The 17911-nt window shown below is 54.2% G+C and overlaps 1 protein-coding gene across 8 annotated transcripts in view; it reads right to left on the reverse strand.

Annotated features, from left to right (window-relative positions):
* KSR1 (kinase suppressor of ras 1) overlaps positions 1–17911 on the reverse strand; it is a 146181-nt gene that overhangs the window by 30304 nt on the left and 97966 nt on the right. For 7 of the 8 annotated variants that reach the window (XM_027625715.1, XM_027625717.1, XM_027625714.1 and 4 more), the window contains exons 3-7: positions 13297–13444; positions 8739–9198; positions 5893–5897; positions 3301–3361; positions 1074–1157 (exon numbers count right to left, since the gene is read on the reverse strand). In XM_027625715.1, the coding sequence (XP_027481516.1) occupies positions 1074–1157; positions 3301–3361; positions 5893–5897; positions 8739–9198; positions 13297–13444 (758 nt within the window). Of the gene's footprint in view, positions 1–1073; positions 1158–3300; positions 3362–5892; positions 5898–8738; positions 9199–9631; positions 9890–13296; positions 13445–17911 lie in introns of those variants that run through there. The other variant, XM_027625720.1, reaches the window with a different exon arrangement.

Consider the following 17911-nt stretch of genomic DNA (forward strand, 5'->3'; position numbering starts at 1 on the left):
TTGGTCCTATCTGCTGCACCCTGTCTTGGGGTTCTCGACAATCAAATGGGTCGACAGTGGGGCCCTACCAACCTCACACCACGATCGTCGAAGAGCGTGGGGCTCAGAGGTCATTCTATGCTCTCCGTGTGAAAGGCATTGCTTGAAAGGGAGCGGGAGGTCCCCAATTTAAAGCCAGGAGCCACAGAAGACCTAGACTGGTGGAAAGTTCTGGTGGCGTCTCCCTGGTGGTCAGGGGAATCATCAGGAAAACACAATTTATCCAACAGACATGCGTGAGACCTGTCGCCTCTGGTCTGGTGGGATCCTAAATGCTTTTCCTACACACACTAGCTCAGAATCTGGAAGCCATCCTGATAGATAAAGGACCCGGAATCATCTGCCCACTTGTGAAAATGAGGCCCAGAAAGAGCAAGCATTTTGCCCCAGGTCACAAAGCAGTGGAGGGGCAGTGATCCAGGAGCAGAGACTCCAGGTCCATCCTCTGCAAGCAACAAAGGACACTCTGCCCCCTGTGCTGTTCCCTTCTTTGTCCTTCTGTCCCACCAGAAAGCACAATGGTACGAAACAAGAAAGCTGTGTTTGTATAGAAGCAACATTCTCCCTGAACTCTCCTCTTCTGTGAACACCATGAGCCATCTCTGTTTTCACCCCCGCCTGACCCTTCTCCCCGACTTGTGTGCTAACACATGAGGATAAACTTCAGAACTCCGCAGAGTTTCCAGAAAAGTCCTCCCATTCCTCTCGGACTTTGTACAGGATACAACACCTGGAATGCTCTTTCTTCCTTGGGTCTCCCTGGTAAACTTCTACTCAACCTTCAAAGTCCACCTCAAATTTCCCCTTCTTCTGGGAATGTCTGCTCGATGCTTCCTTCATCTCTCTAGAGAGGGCTGATTACACCACAGTATGCCGAATGGGATTATAAATAGTAGCTTTAAGAACTCCCAAAGGGGTTCCCGTGAACTCTGACTTAACCTAAGGCCAAGATGAATCAAGTAGTAGGACTCGTACTAAACTAAATGTATGGCGTTCACTCGCCTCCCCCACCCCTTCCATCCTCCGCACATCACCTGCAATGCTTGCATTTCACTCCAAACATCATGCTCTTCTGGCACACGTGGCAGACCTGGGACAGCCAAGACTTGGTGGAGAACCTGCAGGAGGTGGACACAGGAAAACGCTCACGTGGCTCAGAGACCAGAGCCTGGACGGGGCGGGGTGGGGGGGGGGGCTGCCGGGAAACCAGGAGACTGGGTTTCATCCTGGAGCGACCGGTGCCCTCTCCCAGGGCAGGGATGCCCAGGCCCACTGCCTGCTCCCGGGCATTCAGAGTTCCCAGCCACAATGTAATCCTTGCCAAAATCCCAGTCAGTGTGGTCACGGATGCCAGCTCTCCGGCAGCAGCCATCGAAATTACAAGTGCGCATGCCGAGCGATTCCCGTTGTAGGAACTGATCCAACAGACACTGCCGTGGGTGTCAAATGAGGTACAGAAACTCCCGCGGGTGTCAAATGAGGTACAGACAAGGTTACTCCCCGCCGCGGGTCTGCAGCAGTAAAAAACTGAGAGCAGCCTATGCCGTTGAGGTGTGCAGACGGCTGACGATGCAAAGTACCATCCAACCACACCATCGGACACCGTGGGGCCAGAAAACAAAACAAGAAAGCTCTTTTTGCGCAAATACGGAATGATCTCCAAATTACATTATCAGGGAAAAAAGTACAACATAACTCCATCTATATGACGTTCAAATACAGGAAAAAGTAACCAGTGAGGACAGAAGTGAACAGTAACCCCTGGGTGGTAGTGCGATGGACCCGGAGGGGCCGAAGATCAATTTTTTGGAGGGCTAGAATGCTCTGGAGCTTCACCTGGGTGGTACACATGGGTCTATCCATATGTAAAAATGCATTTGGGCTCTCAGCTTTATGTAAATGATGCCTCCATCTTTACAAGAAAAGAAGCAAAGGATAGAACAGTGTGTATAATACACATACGTGTTTGCTTGTATAAAAATATCCCAAGAAACCGCCAAGATCTGCCTACAGGGGGACCCAGAGGGCTGGGGGCGGCAGCAGCAGGAGGGGAGCGCCTGGATAACCCTCTACACCTCTCGATTTTTGAACGTCTTTCAATCCAAACTAAATCAAAATTTTAAAAGTTAAAAAAACACGAAAGATATAGATTGGAAGGAAGGACAGGGGTTGAGTGGGTGGTGTCCGGCAGAGAAAAAGCAGAAAAAGTCTAAGGCAGTCCACAGGGTGGAGGGGCCGAGGGGCAGAAAGAACTCACATTGTTGGAGGAATCAGATTTTTTTGAAAGCAGAGCCTATCATAACACAGAATGGTTTGTAATGCATCCAGGGGTCCCCATTGTGGTGCCTCAGCCACAGCCTCTCCTCCACGAGACTCCGGTGCACGGGGATCAGCCCTGACGAGGCTCCAGAGGGGCCTGGGCATTGGCCAGAGGACTCAAGCCGCTATCTTACCAGCAGTGCGACCTCAGGCAAATTACTCAGGCCCCAGAGCCCCAGTGGGTCTCCACCTGTGGGCAAGAATTCCGGGCCAGCCTCCCAGGCTCACTGCAGCTCAGCTCACGCTCCAGGGGGAAACGAAAGGCTGCCACAAGTCGCAAAGCTCTTGACAAGCGTGCCCTGTCGTGTTCCCGACAGCCTTTAGCAGGGACGGCCAGAGCACAGGCAACCCGAGGCGCTGTTCTGCAGGTTGTCCAGCGTGACAGACGTGCTGTTTGTGACACACACCAGCCTCACAGGTGCCGAGGCCACGCCTTCGGGCCAGTCCATGTCATGGGCCCATATCAGCCCATGCCGACACGCACCAGCTGCCAGAGTCCCTAGAAGTTGTTGGAAATCCAGACTGCCAAGCCGAGAACTTTAGGGATGGGCCACGGGAGTCTGGGGTTTCAAAGCTTCATGGGCTCTGATGTGCAGCCAGCTGTAGGCGTCACACGATCTCACCCTGGACCTGCAGGAAGCTCTCAGCTCCTCCTCCCTGAGACCGACACCTGTGTTTTCCCTCAGTGCAGGGGTGGGGTCGGGGAGGGTCCAGCAAGCCCATACAGCCACTGGTGACGGGCAGGGGCTCCAGGTGGGTGCAGGGCTGTGTTCACAGAGGTGATGGACAGACCAGAGGCAAAAAGCCCCGAGAAACAGGGATCAGAACGAATCCCCCCCCCTCAACCTGCGATGAAGAGCGACCCCTCAGTGGGGGCCCCGGCCCATGCAGGCCCCAGCCCAGCTCTGGGCCCCCTCCCAGTCCCAGCCTGGCTGGACCTACCTGTGAGTCACCGACAGCCCGATATCCCTTCGTACCATCTGCGGGGATCCATGTGGGAGATCTGCAGGGAAAGAGTCCAGGTCGGCCGAGGAGGCCTGTGCCTGTGGCCTTCTAGGTCACAGATCACAGGCTGGGTGGGTGAGAAGACTTAGTGAACAGGAGATAAAGGTGTCCCTGAACATGCAAACCAGGGACAGGCCAGGGAGACCAACGGGGCAGCGTAGTTACCCTCATGCCTGGCCCTGCTATTCCTGGGAACGTTACTGCCTGGTCTCCGCACATGGTTCGGAAACCATCCCCGTGTGGCTCCTAGCTTCAGGGGAAGGCAGCCTCGAGAGGCAGAAGGCAAAGCAACGGTGAGGACAGAAGTCCCCACCGATGTCCACTTCTTGCACTCCCGCACGGATGCATCCATAGGTCACTGGTTTGCGAGGGCTTAATGCGGGTCTCTTGTTTAGTGGGTAGGTTGTCTCTGGCCCTTGACGGCGGAGGGTTTGGGGCTAGTTAACGTCCCCAGTACCTTTGCAGACACAAGCACCTTGAGATTTTGCTCTCAGAGGCTCCAGTGCCAGACCTTGGCAGGCAGAGCAAGGACATGGTGAAGCTTCACCAGAGCCCCACGTGGGCCAGTCCCACCGGCTTCCAGAGGAGTCTCACTCAGGAACGAGCTTTGAGGTGAGCATTCCGTCTGCCTTCCTGGAGGGCACCCTAGGCTCTCCCTGCCCTAATCCTGGGTTCCCCATTAGAACTGCATCCCCAGTCACGCCTGACAGGTCAGGCAGTGGAGGGGCAGCTGGAGGCGACCCCTCCATGGCAGCCCACATGTCCCACTGCCTCCTGCCCCATCTCTGCCTGGGCACCCCCGCTCCTCCCCTTCTTCCCCGTCCTGCTTCTGCGCCTACTCAGCACCGCCTAGCACCCCCTGGAGGGCGGGCTCTCACCTGTGTCCTGAGGGGCTTCAGGGGTTCTGGGAAACCCTCTGGACTGGTAAGCTCTGTGGGCTTTTCCCTGGAAGGAGGGTCTAAACTGTTATCCAGTTATCAAAAGGAACCATAACCCAGAAAAGTCAGGAACATGGTGCTTGAGGGATGTGCGGCTGTCTCCCGTCCCCGGAGTCAGCAACAAGCCCCCTCTCCAGATGTGCTGGCCGGGCACACACCTGGTGCTCACTAAGTGCTGGTTCACCTAATGCCAAGTACCACATACCTGAGCACATAGAGAGGGTGAGCTGCAGGTGCTGACTCCTTCTTCCACACCAAGGGGAGTCTGATCAGGACCAAAGGGTCCTCTGCTACCCCGTGGTGATTCAGGAACCCACCATCACACTAGCCCAGCTCTCTTTGGCACGTCTGCCCTGGGGCTGACTTGTCCCAACTCCCTCCTGGGATCCACGTCCCTGGGAGCAGCCAAAGCCAGCAAAGCACCTGGGTCCAAAAGGGGTTAGGCTGCCAGCCTAAGAGAAAGGGACTCTGGAAAAACGAGATTTCAACCACATATACCCCCTGTGGTTGACTGGTCATGTCTGCTGCGGGCATGGGGCAGGGGGGAGGGGAGACAGCACGAGGGCCAGGCATCCGGTGCCCTGGATCTAGATGGAACACTCGCCCTGAAGTCTCACTGCTGTGGTTCCTGCGTTACCGCAGCAACTGGGAGGCTGACAGGATGGGCTGTCCTAGGGATGTGGGTGCTCAATTCTCCCGCAAAGCGCTGAAGTTTGCGCCCGTGTCCTGGGGAAGGGGCAGCGCAGCCTCCCTCCTTGCTCACCCTATGGCCCCGTGGTTAGCCGGCAGCCAGCTTCATTTTGGCAGAGCTCTGGCCTGCCATTCTGCCCACCCGCCCCCCGTCACTTAGACCCTGCTGACGGCTCCATCACTCCGCTTAGCCAGCTCAGGATAGGACAAAAATAAATGGCTATTTTGCTCAGGCCCAAACCAGACATCTCTGCATTTCCAGGGAGACAATTCAAAGCAGACCCCAGAGGCGTGGTTGTTGCCCTCTGCTCTGCCTCGGGAGAGAGAAGCCCTACAGAGCAGCCCAGTGCAAGACCCTGCTGCCAACCTGGAGGTGGACGGCTGGAAAAAGGGATCAGGGGCCGCCGCGGCTCCCTCCGCCCCTCCCAAAGGGGCCTTCCCATTCACACCCTCCCACCTCCTTGGGGCCTCATGCAGAGTCAAGTCACATTCCTGCCTCCAGGTTGCCTCTCTCCTGAGAAGAGGGGTCCCAGACATCAGCTGACATCCACCTACACCAGACGGATGGCGCGCCTCTGGGTGACTGCAGCAGCCCAGCACGCAAGGCTCCCTGCCAGAGGTCCCCTGTGGGGATGGCCAGCTACAGACAGGGCCTGAGTGGGAACCGTCCACGGCCCAAGATGCTCTCCAGGCCTCTGCTTCGCAGAGAGTGGCTCCTGGCTGGGCTGAGGCCACCTGTCCGAGAGGTATTTCGTGAGGCGTTTCCCAGCACCTCTGCTTCTGGATGGTGCAAAGGCCGAGTAGGCCGAGAGAGGGTCAAGGAAATCCACCCCTGACGGGGACGGCAACACAAACACGATTCCCCCGGGTGGCAGAGGGGATGAAAATGAATCACTCTTACCAAACCTGCAGGAGACAAAAGAGAGAGGGGGGATGATGTCACCATGCTGACTCAGCATGTTCCCCAGAAGCCCCCCTTCCCCCCCCCCGACCAGGAGGGAGCGGGCAACGTGCTCAGGTGAGGGCTTTGCGTCCCTGGTGCGTGGGGCCAAGCTGGCCACGTGACTATGGAGACGGTTCCTCAATGGAAAGGGCTAGAAATTACCCCCCGTGGGCACTGGAGCTAGCCCTGCGCTTCACGCTTCCTACATTAGCTTGTCTAAGCCTCGCCAGCCACGCAGCCTGGTAGGGTTCGCTCCGTTTCACAACTGAGCAAACAGCCTCACAGTCTCCCCAGGTCACACACCCGCAAGCGGGGACAGCCCGCCCAGAACCCTGGCGGGGGGGTGCGCTCAGGGTCCAGGCAGGGGACGGGGAGGTGGCTGGAGCAGAAGGACCATCACAGTTGTGAGAACAGAAAGGCGGTCCTCAAGGAGGGCCAGATGGGGACATGCCCTGCGCCAGCCTCCTCAAGGGGTGCCACTATCCCGGCAACGAAGAAAACTGGGGGAGACTTAGGCCACCTAGTCCGCCCTCTGGGCTCACTGAGAGCAACAAGGTGACCTGAGTGTCCATGTCAGGGCTAGTTCTAGTGGCTCTGTGTGGACCCGACTCAGAATCCCAGGGTGAGGCCCAGCTCACCAGCTGTGGGATCTGAGGACGTGGAGGCATCTGCCTGATGCTCCGCCCAGAGCCCAGAAGGAGACCAGAGTCCTTCTGATGCTCTTCTTAGGGGGAAGATGAGAAACAGACGCATTGGGTTTACCCACTGAGATGCCCTCTGATGACCCACATCCATGTGTCCCCATGGTAGTTATACTCTCTGGGAGAGGAGGATCCAGAAGGGGGAGGAAGGCTGCAGTCCCTTCTGGGGGATGTGGGGGAGGACCGGGCCCCAGCAGGACAGCCTGAGGAGGAGTGGCAGGGCAGGTCACAGCATGGATTTCTCTCCTTGGGTGACATACTCAAAACCATCAGAGATGTCCAGGGCCCATCCCATGAGGGACCCAGGACAGCCTACACTGGGACACGGGGAGCAAGCCTACCCAAGACCAGAGAAGGAGAGCCCGTGTCAGGAGAAAAGCCGAGTCCTCAACCCTCAGAGGTACAAGAAGGTAGGAAGCACCCAAAGAAAACTCCTTCCTGGGGCACCTGGGTGGCTTGTTAAGTGTCTGCCTTCGGCTCGGGTCATGGTCCCAGGGTCCTGGGATCGAGCCCCGCATCGGGCTCCTTGCTTGGCGGGAAGCCTGCTTCTCCCTCCCCCACTCCCCCTGCTTGTGTTCCCTCTCTCGCTGTGTCTCTCTCTGTCAAATAAATAAATAAAACCTTTAAAAAAAAGAAAAAGAAAAAAGAAAACTCCTTCCTTCCCCTCTGCCCTGCCCACAAGAGTACACTGATGAGGGCAATTCTTACAGTAGCAGAACCGACAGTGACCTGAGAGAAGATAGTTAACACTATACGCTGCAATGATATGAAGTCAAAAAGATTAGGTAGTTTGAATAATCATAGGTATATGCAAAACCGGTAACCTGGTTGGCTCTGCAGGGCGAACAGGGAGGAAAAATGGTGGGGGAACCGCACACCGTCAGCCCCTGCAACCTACAGGAGCTAGGAAGCTTCTGCGTCTTGCACTATGTCACCATTAGTACCTATTTAAGTATATAGGTTAACAACATTTTTTACATAAAAGAGTAATATATTTTAAGATGTATGGACGTGAAGTTCTCAGATATCAAGGTAAGTGGAAAAAAATAGGTTAGGGGCACCTGGGTGGCTCAGTTGGTTAAGCATCCGACTCTTGGTTTCAGCTCAGGTTGTGAGATCGAGCCCCACGTCGGGCTCTGTGCTCAGTGGGAGTCTGCTGGAGATTCTCTCTCCCTCTCCCTCTGGCCCTCCCCCAGCTCGTGTCTGCATGCTCTCTCTCTCTCTCAAATAAATGAATAAACCTTTGGAGGAAAAAAAAATAGGTTCTAGAATAGAGTACATGGTATTTGATAATCATTAGAGGTTTCAGCCAAATATTCCAGTTCTCCCTACCTGGGCACATGAGAGAATTACATTTCTTGGTTCCTTTGTTTGGGTGGAGCCATGAATGGTGAGTGGAACTTGCAGGAAAGAGCATGTAATTACTAGTGTGTACAGCTAAAATTCTTTTTCCCTCTGCCTTAGTGGAATGTTCCAGACAGTGTTCCAGAAAGTGGCTGTTCTGTCAGCCTGGGACCTGGAATGAGGCCGACCCACAGTGGACAGTGGCATGAGCAAAAAAATAGATCTTTGTCATTTTTTTTTTTAAAAATTTTATTTATTTATTTGAGAGAGAGAGTGAGCACACGAGAGGGGGGAAGGTCAGAGGGAGAAGCAGACTCCCCGCTGAGCAGGGAGCCCGACGTGGGACTCGATCCAGGGACTCCAGGATCATGACCTGAGCCGAAGGCAGTCGCTCAACCAACTGAGCCACCCAGGCGCCCAGATCTTTGTCATTTTAAGACCCAGAGAACTAGGGGTTACTGCAGCAGAACCCAGTCTATCCTTACTGATGCACGGTACCATTCTGTGTGTGTGTGCGCGACGGCGCGTGCACGCACATGTCCAGAAAAGAACCTAGTGGGCAAGATTCGGTCCAAACTGCTAACGAAGCCCGGAGAGTGGACTGAGACACAGAGGCACTTTACACTTTGCACCCTTCTAGGTCGGTTGATTTTATTTGTCCTTTGAAAATAAAGCCCATATTCCCTTTATGATGAGAAAACCGTAGACAGAACTTTCAGTGGATGGCACACTGAGCACCAGCCTGGCGGGAACACTCACCTCATCGGGGAGACCTCGTCAATGCGGTTCCCCAGCTGAGACTCATGGGACTTGCTCCGGGTGAGCGTGGGGAAGCTGGGCAGCAGCTGAAAAACCTTGCGGCTGGGCGGGGGCGGCGTCCGCGGCGGTTTCAGCTTGGTGTGCCTTCGCAGCTGGGGTGTGGTCGGAGGGGTGATGAAGCTGTGCAGGGCCCGGGGGGTCAGCCGGCCACTGGTGTGCAGGAGGATACAGGTGTCCGAGAGGCCCTCACAGGGGCCAGGGATCGGGGAGTCTGAGGTGGGCAGAGCGGACACAGACACGGAGCGTGGGCCCTGGGTGCTGCCGCCCATTCTGCCCAGCTGGGCGCCCCCTGGGGGCCAAGCCAGGCTGGCCGGTGAGAGGGCATCCGCGGAAGGCCCTGAGCCACTTTCCCGCCGGGCATCCAGTGAACTCCAGCCCAAGTCCTCTTTGTGCTCTCCTCCTGTGGGCCAAGAAGTGGGGTCACAGATGGTCAGAGCTAGAGGGACTTACTGGTGGCCAGGGCCCCAAGGTTAACACCTTGCCCAGGGCTGCACGGTCCCTTCTCGGCAGGCTTCAACTCGCAGCCTTTATATGGGCCTCTCGCGCACACACATCACCACACGTGTCGTCTGTGACTGTTGAGGCCATCCGGTTAAGATATTACTGTCCCCATTTTATAGAAGGGAAATGAGGCCCAGAGACAGAATGGCTCGTCTAGGATTCTTGCTGGCAGGTCTGTGGGGAGCAAGCCGGGAAACCCAACCCCAAAATGGGTGACCTCAGAGAGGGAAGTGGTAACTGATCTTTAAGAGTCAAGAAGGAGAAGCTGGGGTGCTCAAAGGGAATAACTCCATGTCAAGAAAATTCAAACACCAGGAAAGGGGCGTACCAACCTTCAGTAGTAATCTGCCCTGGGAATTTACTATAGGACAGAAATCCGGTTAGAAGAGGATCAATAGCCAATTCCTTCTGAGAGGCACCCGTGACTTTTCGCTGCCCACACAGCGGACCCCCGAGACCTTGAGGCTCTGGGCAGTTCCAACTCAACGGCCCAGTCTGTCCATTCATTCGAGCATATGCTGGATGCCGGGTGTCAGGCCATGAAAAAAGACATCCACTGTGCTCTGAGAGTCCAAACAGCAGGACAGCAGCGTGCTGAGACAGAGACGCCCAGGCCCTGAGGGAGCATGGAGAAGGGGGACCCTAACTAGCCTGGAAGTCGGGGTCTTCCCAGAGGTGGCGGCGTTTGGGCTGAGCCAGCTGGAGAAGGTGAAGCAGGTGCACCAGGCAGAGGAAACAGTACATGCAAAGGCAGGGAGCCCACCTTCTGGTGACTACGAGGAGTTCCTCGTGCCCGGAGAGGTCAGGACAAGCTAGAGAGCTGCAAGAGGCCAGCTCAGGAGGGATCTCGGAGGCCTCGCCAAGGACTTTAGGTTGGAGCTTATATGGGATGGAGAGATACCAAAGGTTTGGGGGCAGCGAGAAAGGAGCCTGTCTACAGAGACCCCAATGCGGGGAAGGAAAAGACACCTCCCTCCTCATTTTACCAGTGAGGGGAAAGTACGGGAAGGTCGACGTTGACTCAAGACAAAACGAACTTCCACACTGGAGTTATTCCACCTCTGTGCTTTCTGCCCTGTATCGCTCAGTCTTCCCAGCACGTCAGGGAGGCCAGGAACGCTGACAAGGTCAGGTGGCGACGCGCGAGGTGGGACAGCGCCCTCGGTCCCGACCACAGCACTAGGCCTCCTCCGACAGGCTGTCCAGCCTGAATGGCCTACAAATACAGCTCAGCCTCATGAGCCAAAGAGCTCTCTGTCATCAGAGGTGCTCCAGCCCAGCCCGGACAGGCATTGATCAGGGATGGTGGAGAGAAACTGGCCTTCACAATGCTCAAGGGCTCTTTGTACATGTCCCCCCTCCTCAAGGACCTTTTCCCCTACTTCACTGCCTCAAGACTTTCTTCTCAGGAATCCACTCCATGGAGTGAGTGACTCAGTCCGTGTGTTCCTTTTGTTTGCTCTTACAGAACCTGCAGCCACAACTGTAACTTAGAGCCTGGCCTCCAGGAGGCTCTGGCCTATCTCTTCCTGAGGGGATGGAAGAGCGAGTTCCATGATCCACGCGCAAGTCCGCCACCCAAGGAAACAAGTCCCAAACGCTTCAGACTGCCCATTTAATCTCCGCTGCTTTGAGCCGCCCAGGGATGGCACATGGGTCTCAACACGCATGCCAACACCAGTTAACCGGCAGTGGCTCTTGAGAATGACTCTGGAGTCACTCAATAGGAAGAGCTGGGGAGTGATTAGAGACGTGTGCTATGGATTAGGGACTAAAGCATCAGCAGAAATGATCTCCCTTGTTCACTGGCCACTGGCATGGAGAACCATCCTTCACTCACCTTTCTTAAGTAAGACCAGGGGCCACAAGGCAAATGTGTTCAACATTTTCCAGGACCCCGCAAACCTAATACTGAAAAGAGCACTAATATACGCCAGGCTCTGGTCTAAGTACTTGATGGTCACTCATTTCATCCTTACAACAACACAATGAGAGAATGGTGTTATGACCTCCAACGTACAGATGAGGAAACTGAAGCATGGTGGGGTTAAGTCACAGACCAAGGTCCCACAGATTCTAGGAGTGCTGGGCCGAGACAGATGGATTCCACGGTCCATCTTTACTGCAATTAAGACTGCTCTCACCAAGCCCAGTTAGTTGCAATAAAGACTATGACCACATGATCTGAGAGGCAGGGCGATCACAGTCCCCACCCGGTCCCCAGCAGGTGCACCAGGAGTATGGTCACCACTGGGCAGACCCATTTGGGTGAGGTGTGGCCAGGACCCTCTTGCGGACGTAGAGGTACCACAAGCTGAGACCAGATGAGAAGGATGTGGAAAAGACCCTGTCCTCCCCAGAGCCCTCCTCTGGGGCATAGTAGAAAAGCCCCCTCTGAGGAAGAAACCCAGCTCTGGGGCATGCCAAGTGTGGGACCCCAGATAACTCACCCAATGCCGCTGATGCTCTAGCTACAAGAGGTTCTCCCCACCACCACTTAAAAAGGTGTTGCCACTGGGGGAGGCTGGGTGGCTCAGTTGGGTAAGCGACTGCCTTCAGCTCAGGTCATGATCCTGGAGTCCTGTGATCGAGGCCTGCATCGGCCTTCCTGCAGGGAGTCTGCTTCTCCCTCTGACCCTCCTCCCTCTCATGCTCTCTCTCTCTCATTCTCTCTCTCTCAAATAAGTAAATAAAATCTTAAAAAAAAAAAAAGGTGCTGCTACACACATGTCAAGTGCCTGGCTTCATAAATTCGGATTAATGAGTTGGTGATGCCCCTAGCTTGGCACCTAGGACGGGCAGTCACCTTCCCAACACAAATAGGTCACCTCCCCTCTTCGACTGCTGGCTCCTCCACAGTTCTTTACAATTCAGGCATAAGGAGGGAAGGCTGACAAGTTACCCACCCCAGTCGCAGCTTGGGTGGCAAGTACTTCTAAATTTCCACAATGTGGAAACAAGCTAGCCACCCACAAAGATTGAGGCCGGAATCCTAGCTCTGTCACCCACTGCTGGGTGTCCTCAGCGAAGCCCTTTCCCCTCTTTGGGCCCCATCTCCTCTGTAAAATGTGGGAATGAGAATGTGGACTATGTCTCTCTCACGTTTATTCTGTGGCCCCTGCTGGGAGGCCTGGCCTGTCGAGGTCTTCAGAACTGAGTGAAGCTCTCCATGCTGGGCTCTGTGTTCAGAGGAGGACTTGGGACAAGGGGGTCCAGGAAGAAATCAAGCCCAATCACCTCTGGGGGGGGGGGGGGGAAGGGATCAAGCAGACTATAAACCCAGTAGCTTCCTTAAGCCTCAGTCAGCCAGAAATAAGACAGGTGGCTCCAATCATTAAAAATGGGACTAATTCCATTCATTAGGCTCACTGTAAAGCCTTATCGGTATGGTATTGGGAATGTGAAATCACGGCGTTTAAAGCCGTTTCCAAGGCAAGATTTAAAAAGCCTGTAAATAATTCCCAAGGAACTCCTCGTAATGCCAGGAGGACACACTTTGCCTGGGGCGGCCATGTACACACTCACAGCTGAAATACCACACAATTTCTCTCATCATGCTTCTGCCTTCTGAGCACACAGCCCAGCAGCCAATGGGGACAGGAGAAGGTAGGAAGCAGGCTGGGGGTGAGCCGGGCTGGGGAGGGGGTTGGAATGCAGGGAGCCGAGGGAGGGTTCAGAGCCCAACAGATGTGCTCAAAACGGGTAATCACACAGGGCCCACCCAGTGGGCTGGACTGGGGTCTCTGGCGATGGCAGAAGCTTCCCTGGGTTTATCCTAGCCAGAGCAGTCGGGATGCAAACCCTCCATCTCAGATCACACACTCTCTGCCCTTTCCAAGCTGCCCCAGAAACCCTGGGCCATACTTGCCCCACCCGAGTCAGTGGCCCCAGGGAAGCAGGACAGACCTGGAGAGAGAAACCTGCTATTTCAGCCCCGCTGGAGGGACAGGGAGCCGATGGGGCTGGCCTCAGCACTGGGGAGGCCAGTCCTACCTACCCAGACCTGTCACTTTCCGCAGGCAGGCAAGGGCGTACTGCAGGCGGCTACACTCCTCGGCATTGGCCCCGTAGCGCCGAAGCGTCTCCTTCACCTTGACCTCGTTCATGTCCAGCAGGGCATCCAGCGTGAGCTCGCTGAGGATCTCCTGAGGAAGCACAGAAGGGAGAGGCAGGGAGCTGGTGAGCAGTCAGGCCGGCCTGGGCTGGGCTCCCCCGCTGAGTGGCAGGGGCCAGGTGCTGGCAGGCCGGCCTCGGGACCAGAAGCCACCACCTGTCAGAGGACACAGGCAGCTAGCTCTCGCCCCCACCCCCAGCACTCCCAGAGACAGCAGCTGAGGTTGAGACACCAAAGCTTCAGGGCTGGGGTGGGGGAAGAACAGAAAAAAAACCAAAGTTATGATGAGGGCACGTTGCCCGCTTGTTTCTTTTTATGCCTCTGCACAGAAAAATGATGAATCATGACAACTTCTTAGAATGACAAGAACTTCAGATAAAGATGGCCCTTTGCAATTTTGCTGTATCGGAATTAGACAAGATAGATTCCAAATAAAACTGGCTTAACGAGAGAAGGGTTAAAAAGAATTAACCGTCTAGGACCTTACTACCTCGCCTTACTTAATTCTCAGTCAAAACCTCTCAAGGATTCAAGGTAGCAGGGAGGAAAGGCGAGACTCAGGTGCGGCAAGGACTCCCTGTGGCCTCTAAGGATGGAGGGGCCAGATGGGAAGGGACGCAGGGGGGCTTCTCGGAGAGAGTGGCGCCTGGCGGACCAGCACGGAAAAGGGAGCCTCAGACCTACAGCCAGAAGGAACTGGCTTCTGCCAACAACCTGAATGCACCTAGACATGGCTCCTTCCCAAAGCTTCCAGGTAAAAGGCCAGCCCTGCTGACACCTTAAGTTCTTGGGCCTGGTGAGATCCTTCATCCTGTTCTCCTCCTGCCGAACTGTGAGCTAAGAAATGGGGGATGCTTTAAACTGCTGTGTTTGTGGTTATTTGTTATACAGCAACAGAAAACTAATACAGAGAGTGAATATTGGAATCAAGGCCTGACTTCAAAGCTTGTGCTCGCTCTTCTCATCAAGAAGGGAGAAAACCCCTCCGGTTCTGACTGCTTTGAGCCATATGTGACACCCAGTTCGGAGCAGACAGAAGCACATGTCTGTGGCCTCCAGGGGCTTGCAGGTAACTGACATAAAAAACCAAGTCACTGCAAAGCAATATAATATGGCCTAGCACAGAGAAAGCTCAAAGAGCTACCTGATGGGGGGGGCAGGGAAGGAGGGGTGGGGCTAGGGATCAGGGTATTTCTTCTTCTTCTTTGGCCCCTTTCGTTATTTTCCAGATTTCCAATGTGAGGGGAGGCCACATCCCACAGCAAATGATTCATATAAAGCTTGTAGTTCTTCAGAACCTAAGCTGATTTTCACTGATGTCAGTTCGCTGTGTAATTTTCTTTTAGAAAGAGTTACTGTCCATTCACGTGGCTGTAAATCATAGACTTAGCTGTCGAACCTGAACCTGACGGAGATACTGGCTGTGAGTCCTTAGAGCAATGATCTGGGTTTTTTTTTTTTGCGATGCTGGTGGTGCGGGCCACCGCTGAGGCCTGGGCTCTGGCCATGTCCCACCCCCACCCCCACAACCTTTTCGTCTTATCAGTATATTCTTCAATCTCCAGGACTGTGGACAAGAATCTCATAGCTCTTTAGAGTGATTCACACTGAAATTTGGAAAAACAGATGTGAAAAAAGCACCAAGAAGCTCATCACTGGCTGGACAAACCCTTGGTTGTCAGAAATCCCTCCAGATGATATAACAAGAGCGTCATAGGAAACTGCTGATAACAGCACAGGCAGGAGCCTGGTCAGATAAACGTCCCCAGGCCTCAGCTTTGTTTAATCCATGTGTCTTTATTGGCCTCTAAGAGGCTCTTCATCAAAATGCAGTTTCGACATCTTTCCCCTCCCTCTACTATGAAAGCCAACTGGGCAATATTGTCAAGAACGAATGGCGGTGACACGGAGCTTCACACAACTGCACAAAACCACCCACCACCCTCCCCCGGAGTGTTCTCCGCGCTCCCCAAATGTGTATTCCCCCCAGGCTGTGATGACTCAGCAGTTCTCCAGAACAGAGATTCAGAAACCAGCCTAGAAACCCAATCCCCAATCTAATTATCATGCAAATAGGGATTTTCTTCCTTTCTATTCCTCTCCTCCCAACCCACACCAAGTTTCCAGTTCTCAAACATAGTAAGTACGTTTATTATGACAAACCATCTGCCAGGACAGTGTGCCCAGTGCTTTGTATACTCTCTCGGCTCAGCACAATTCAGCAAGGATGGGCAGTGAGGTGCACCTGCCCGAGCCCCAGAGACCTCAGGCAGGGCAACCTAAGGAATGGCCAAATCCATGTGTGTGGGATCCCAAGTTCCTTCAACTATTCCCCTGCTGTCATTCCTCAACCTGGCAAAGCCTTGGGAGGCAACAGCTAGCTTGAGGGAAATAATTTTTTTCAAAGTAAATTAAAGGAATTAATTTCTACCCGCTTTCTGGAAAAAAAGAAAAACCACAACTATACTGTGAAATGGAAATTCTTTGTTCTTTATCAAAGTGAAGTGACCCCCCCCCAGGAAAGAGAAAGAATATGTTCAAATCCATTCCCTTAAAAAGAAGAAGAAGAAGAAGAAGAAAAAAGCTATTCCCTTAAAGTTTCAAATTAGCTGGAAAGTTTCTCCCACTGCCATGAGGCTTCATGGATTAGCCCCACCACATAGGACCGAGGCAGCAGAGACCACCCTCCTCCTCCTCTGCCCTCTCTTTAGGCTCCAATTCAAACCAGGGGTTGGGAAGACAAATTGGGGGGGGCGGGGACTGGGACAGAAGAGCCAATCCAAGGGGCCCACTTAAAACTGGAGCTGCTCCTGCCTCTGTCTGATCAGCAACTTCTACTAAAGCTAGCTTCCCAGGGTGTGAACTGTGCATGTCCATCCATGAAATGAAAAGTGCTAGCACATGGTCATGGGTCATCATTTCTGACTGCTCCTTCCATTCCCTAACCCCTCCCCCCGTCCAGGGTTGGATCACTGAACTCTCCCCTAAAAGCTGCGGCCAAAAAAAGCTATCCACCAGTCAGCAAGTTACCTGGTAGAGTAAGGGTCTCAAATACACAAGCCTCAGGGCCAGGCCGTGGGAAGAAATGAGACCAGCGGGGATGTGGCCCTCTTGATTTATCTTTTATTAGTAAGGACACTTCTCTTCTTTACCGGACAAGAAACCCAACAGCAGCAAGGACAATGCTAATCAGAACCCCACCCTCTGCCTTCATTCAGTGTTGGGGTCTGAGGGGAGGCAATGGGAGGGTTACCAGATCTTACTATAGGGAAATCTGGGGGCATCTGCGTGGCAAAGTGGATTAGGCCTCCGGCTCTTGATTTCAGCTCAGGTCTTGATCTCAGGGTTGTGAGAGATTGAGCCGGAGTCAGGCTCTGCTGGGCGGGGCGTGGAGCCTGCTTAAGAGTCTCTCCCTCCCTCTGCCCCTCCCCCACTTGTTTCCCCTACTCTAAAAAAAAAAGGAAGAAAAAGAAGAAAATAAAACAACAAACAAACTGGATCTTTATTTTAAAATAGCTGATTTGGGGGCACCTGGGTGGCTCAGTCGGTTAACTGTCTCACTTTAGCTCAGGTCATTATCTCGGGGTCCCAGGATCGAGCCCCACGTCAGGCTCCCTGCTTAGTGGGGAGTCTCCCTCTCCCTCTGCCCTGGTATCTCCTCCAGCTGTGGCCCTCCATAACTCGGCACCCCCAAACCTCACATATGGATGTGATCTGCCCACCCGCAGCGACAGGCATGGACGAGTTTGAGTTAAGAAGGTCTTTTAGACCACGCGCAACTTCTCTGGATCACCTCTACATGGAAAGCACATTAGGGAATGAGTTTCACCAACTGCTGCAGGTGACCTCACATGCCCGCCAACAAACGGGCAGGTGAAGCTGCTCTGAAGCCCCCTCAAGCCTGAGAGGCCCCACAGTCCTCAGAGGGTCTCCCACCTGCCTGGAGGCATGGGGAAGATGACAAGTTGTCTCAAAGCCAAGGACCCGGACTGAGGCTCTCGGGAGGGGGTGAAGACTGAGAGTCCATATTGCCTCGAGGAGAATTCCTGCCCACCCCATCCCAGGTTCTGTTTAAAAAGAAACCAGGAACTAGAAACCAAGAAGGGAAGACAGGGCTGCCCGGGCAGTGCAGGGGACTCCAAGCCCCGGCTCCGGCAAGGCTCCAGTTTGCACCTGAGCACAGAAGTGGCGGTGAGAACCTGGGACAGAGCAAGAGCTCCAGAGAACACTGGCTCCCGGCCTTGGCCAGTTCCTTCAAGTCCCAGTCTATGTCCTCCAGTAGGTGATGGGAAGTTATTCTTCCTGATGATCATTAGACAGCAGGGTTGGTAGAGGGCTGAGGTCACTCCTGGTCTATGGTAATTCACCTGCCGGTTCTGTTCTCTAGAGCAGGCTGCGGGGATGGGCCGGGCCAAACACAGCTGTCCCCTCCCCTCAGCAACTGGCAGCAGGTCATGTCAGGGGCCAGGATGAGTATCAGATGGCATCCTGGGACTTA

Source organism: Zalophus californianus, chromosome 16 (assembly GCF_009762305.2).
Source record: "Zalophus californianus isolate mZalCal1 chromosome 16, mZalCal1.pri.v2, whole genome shotgun sequence".
Taxonomy (NCBI): Eukaryota; Metazoa; Chordata; class Mammalia; order Carnivora; family Otariidae; genus Zalophus; species Zalophus californianus.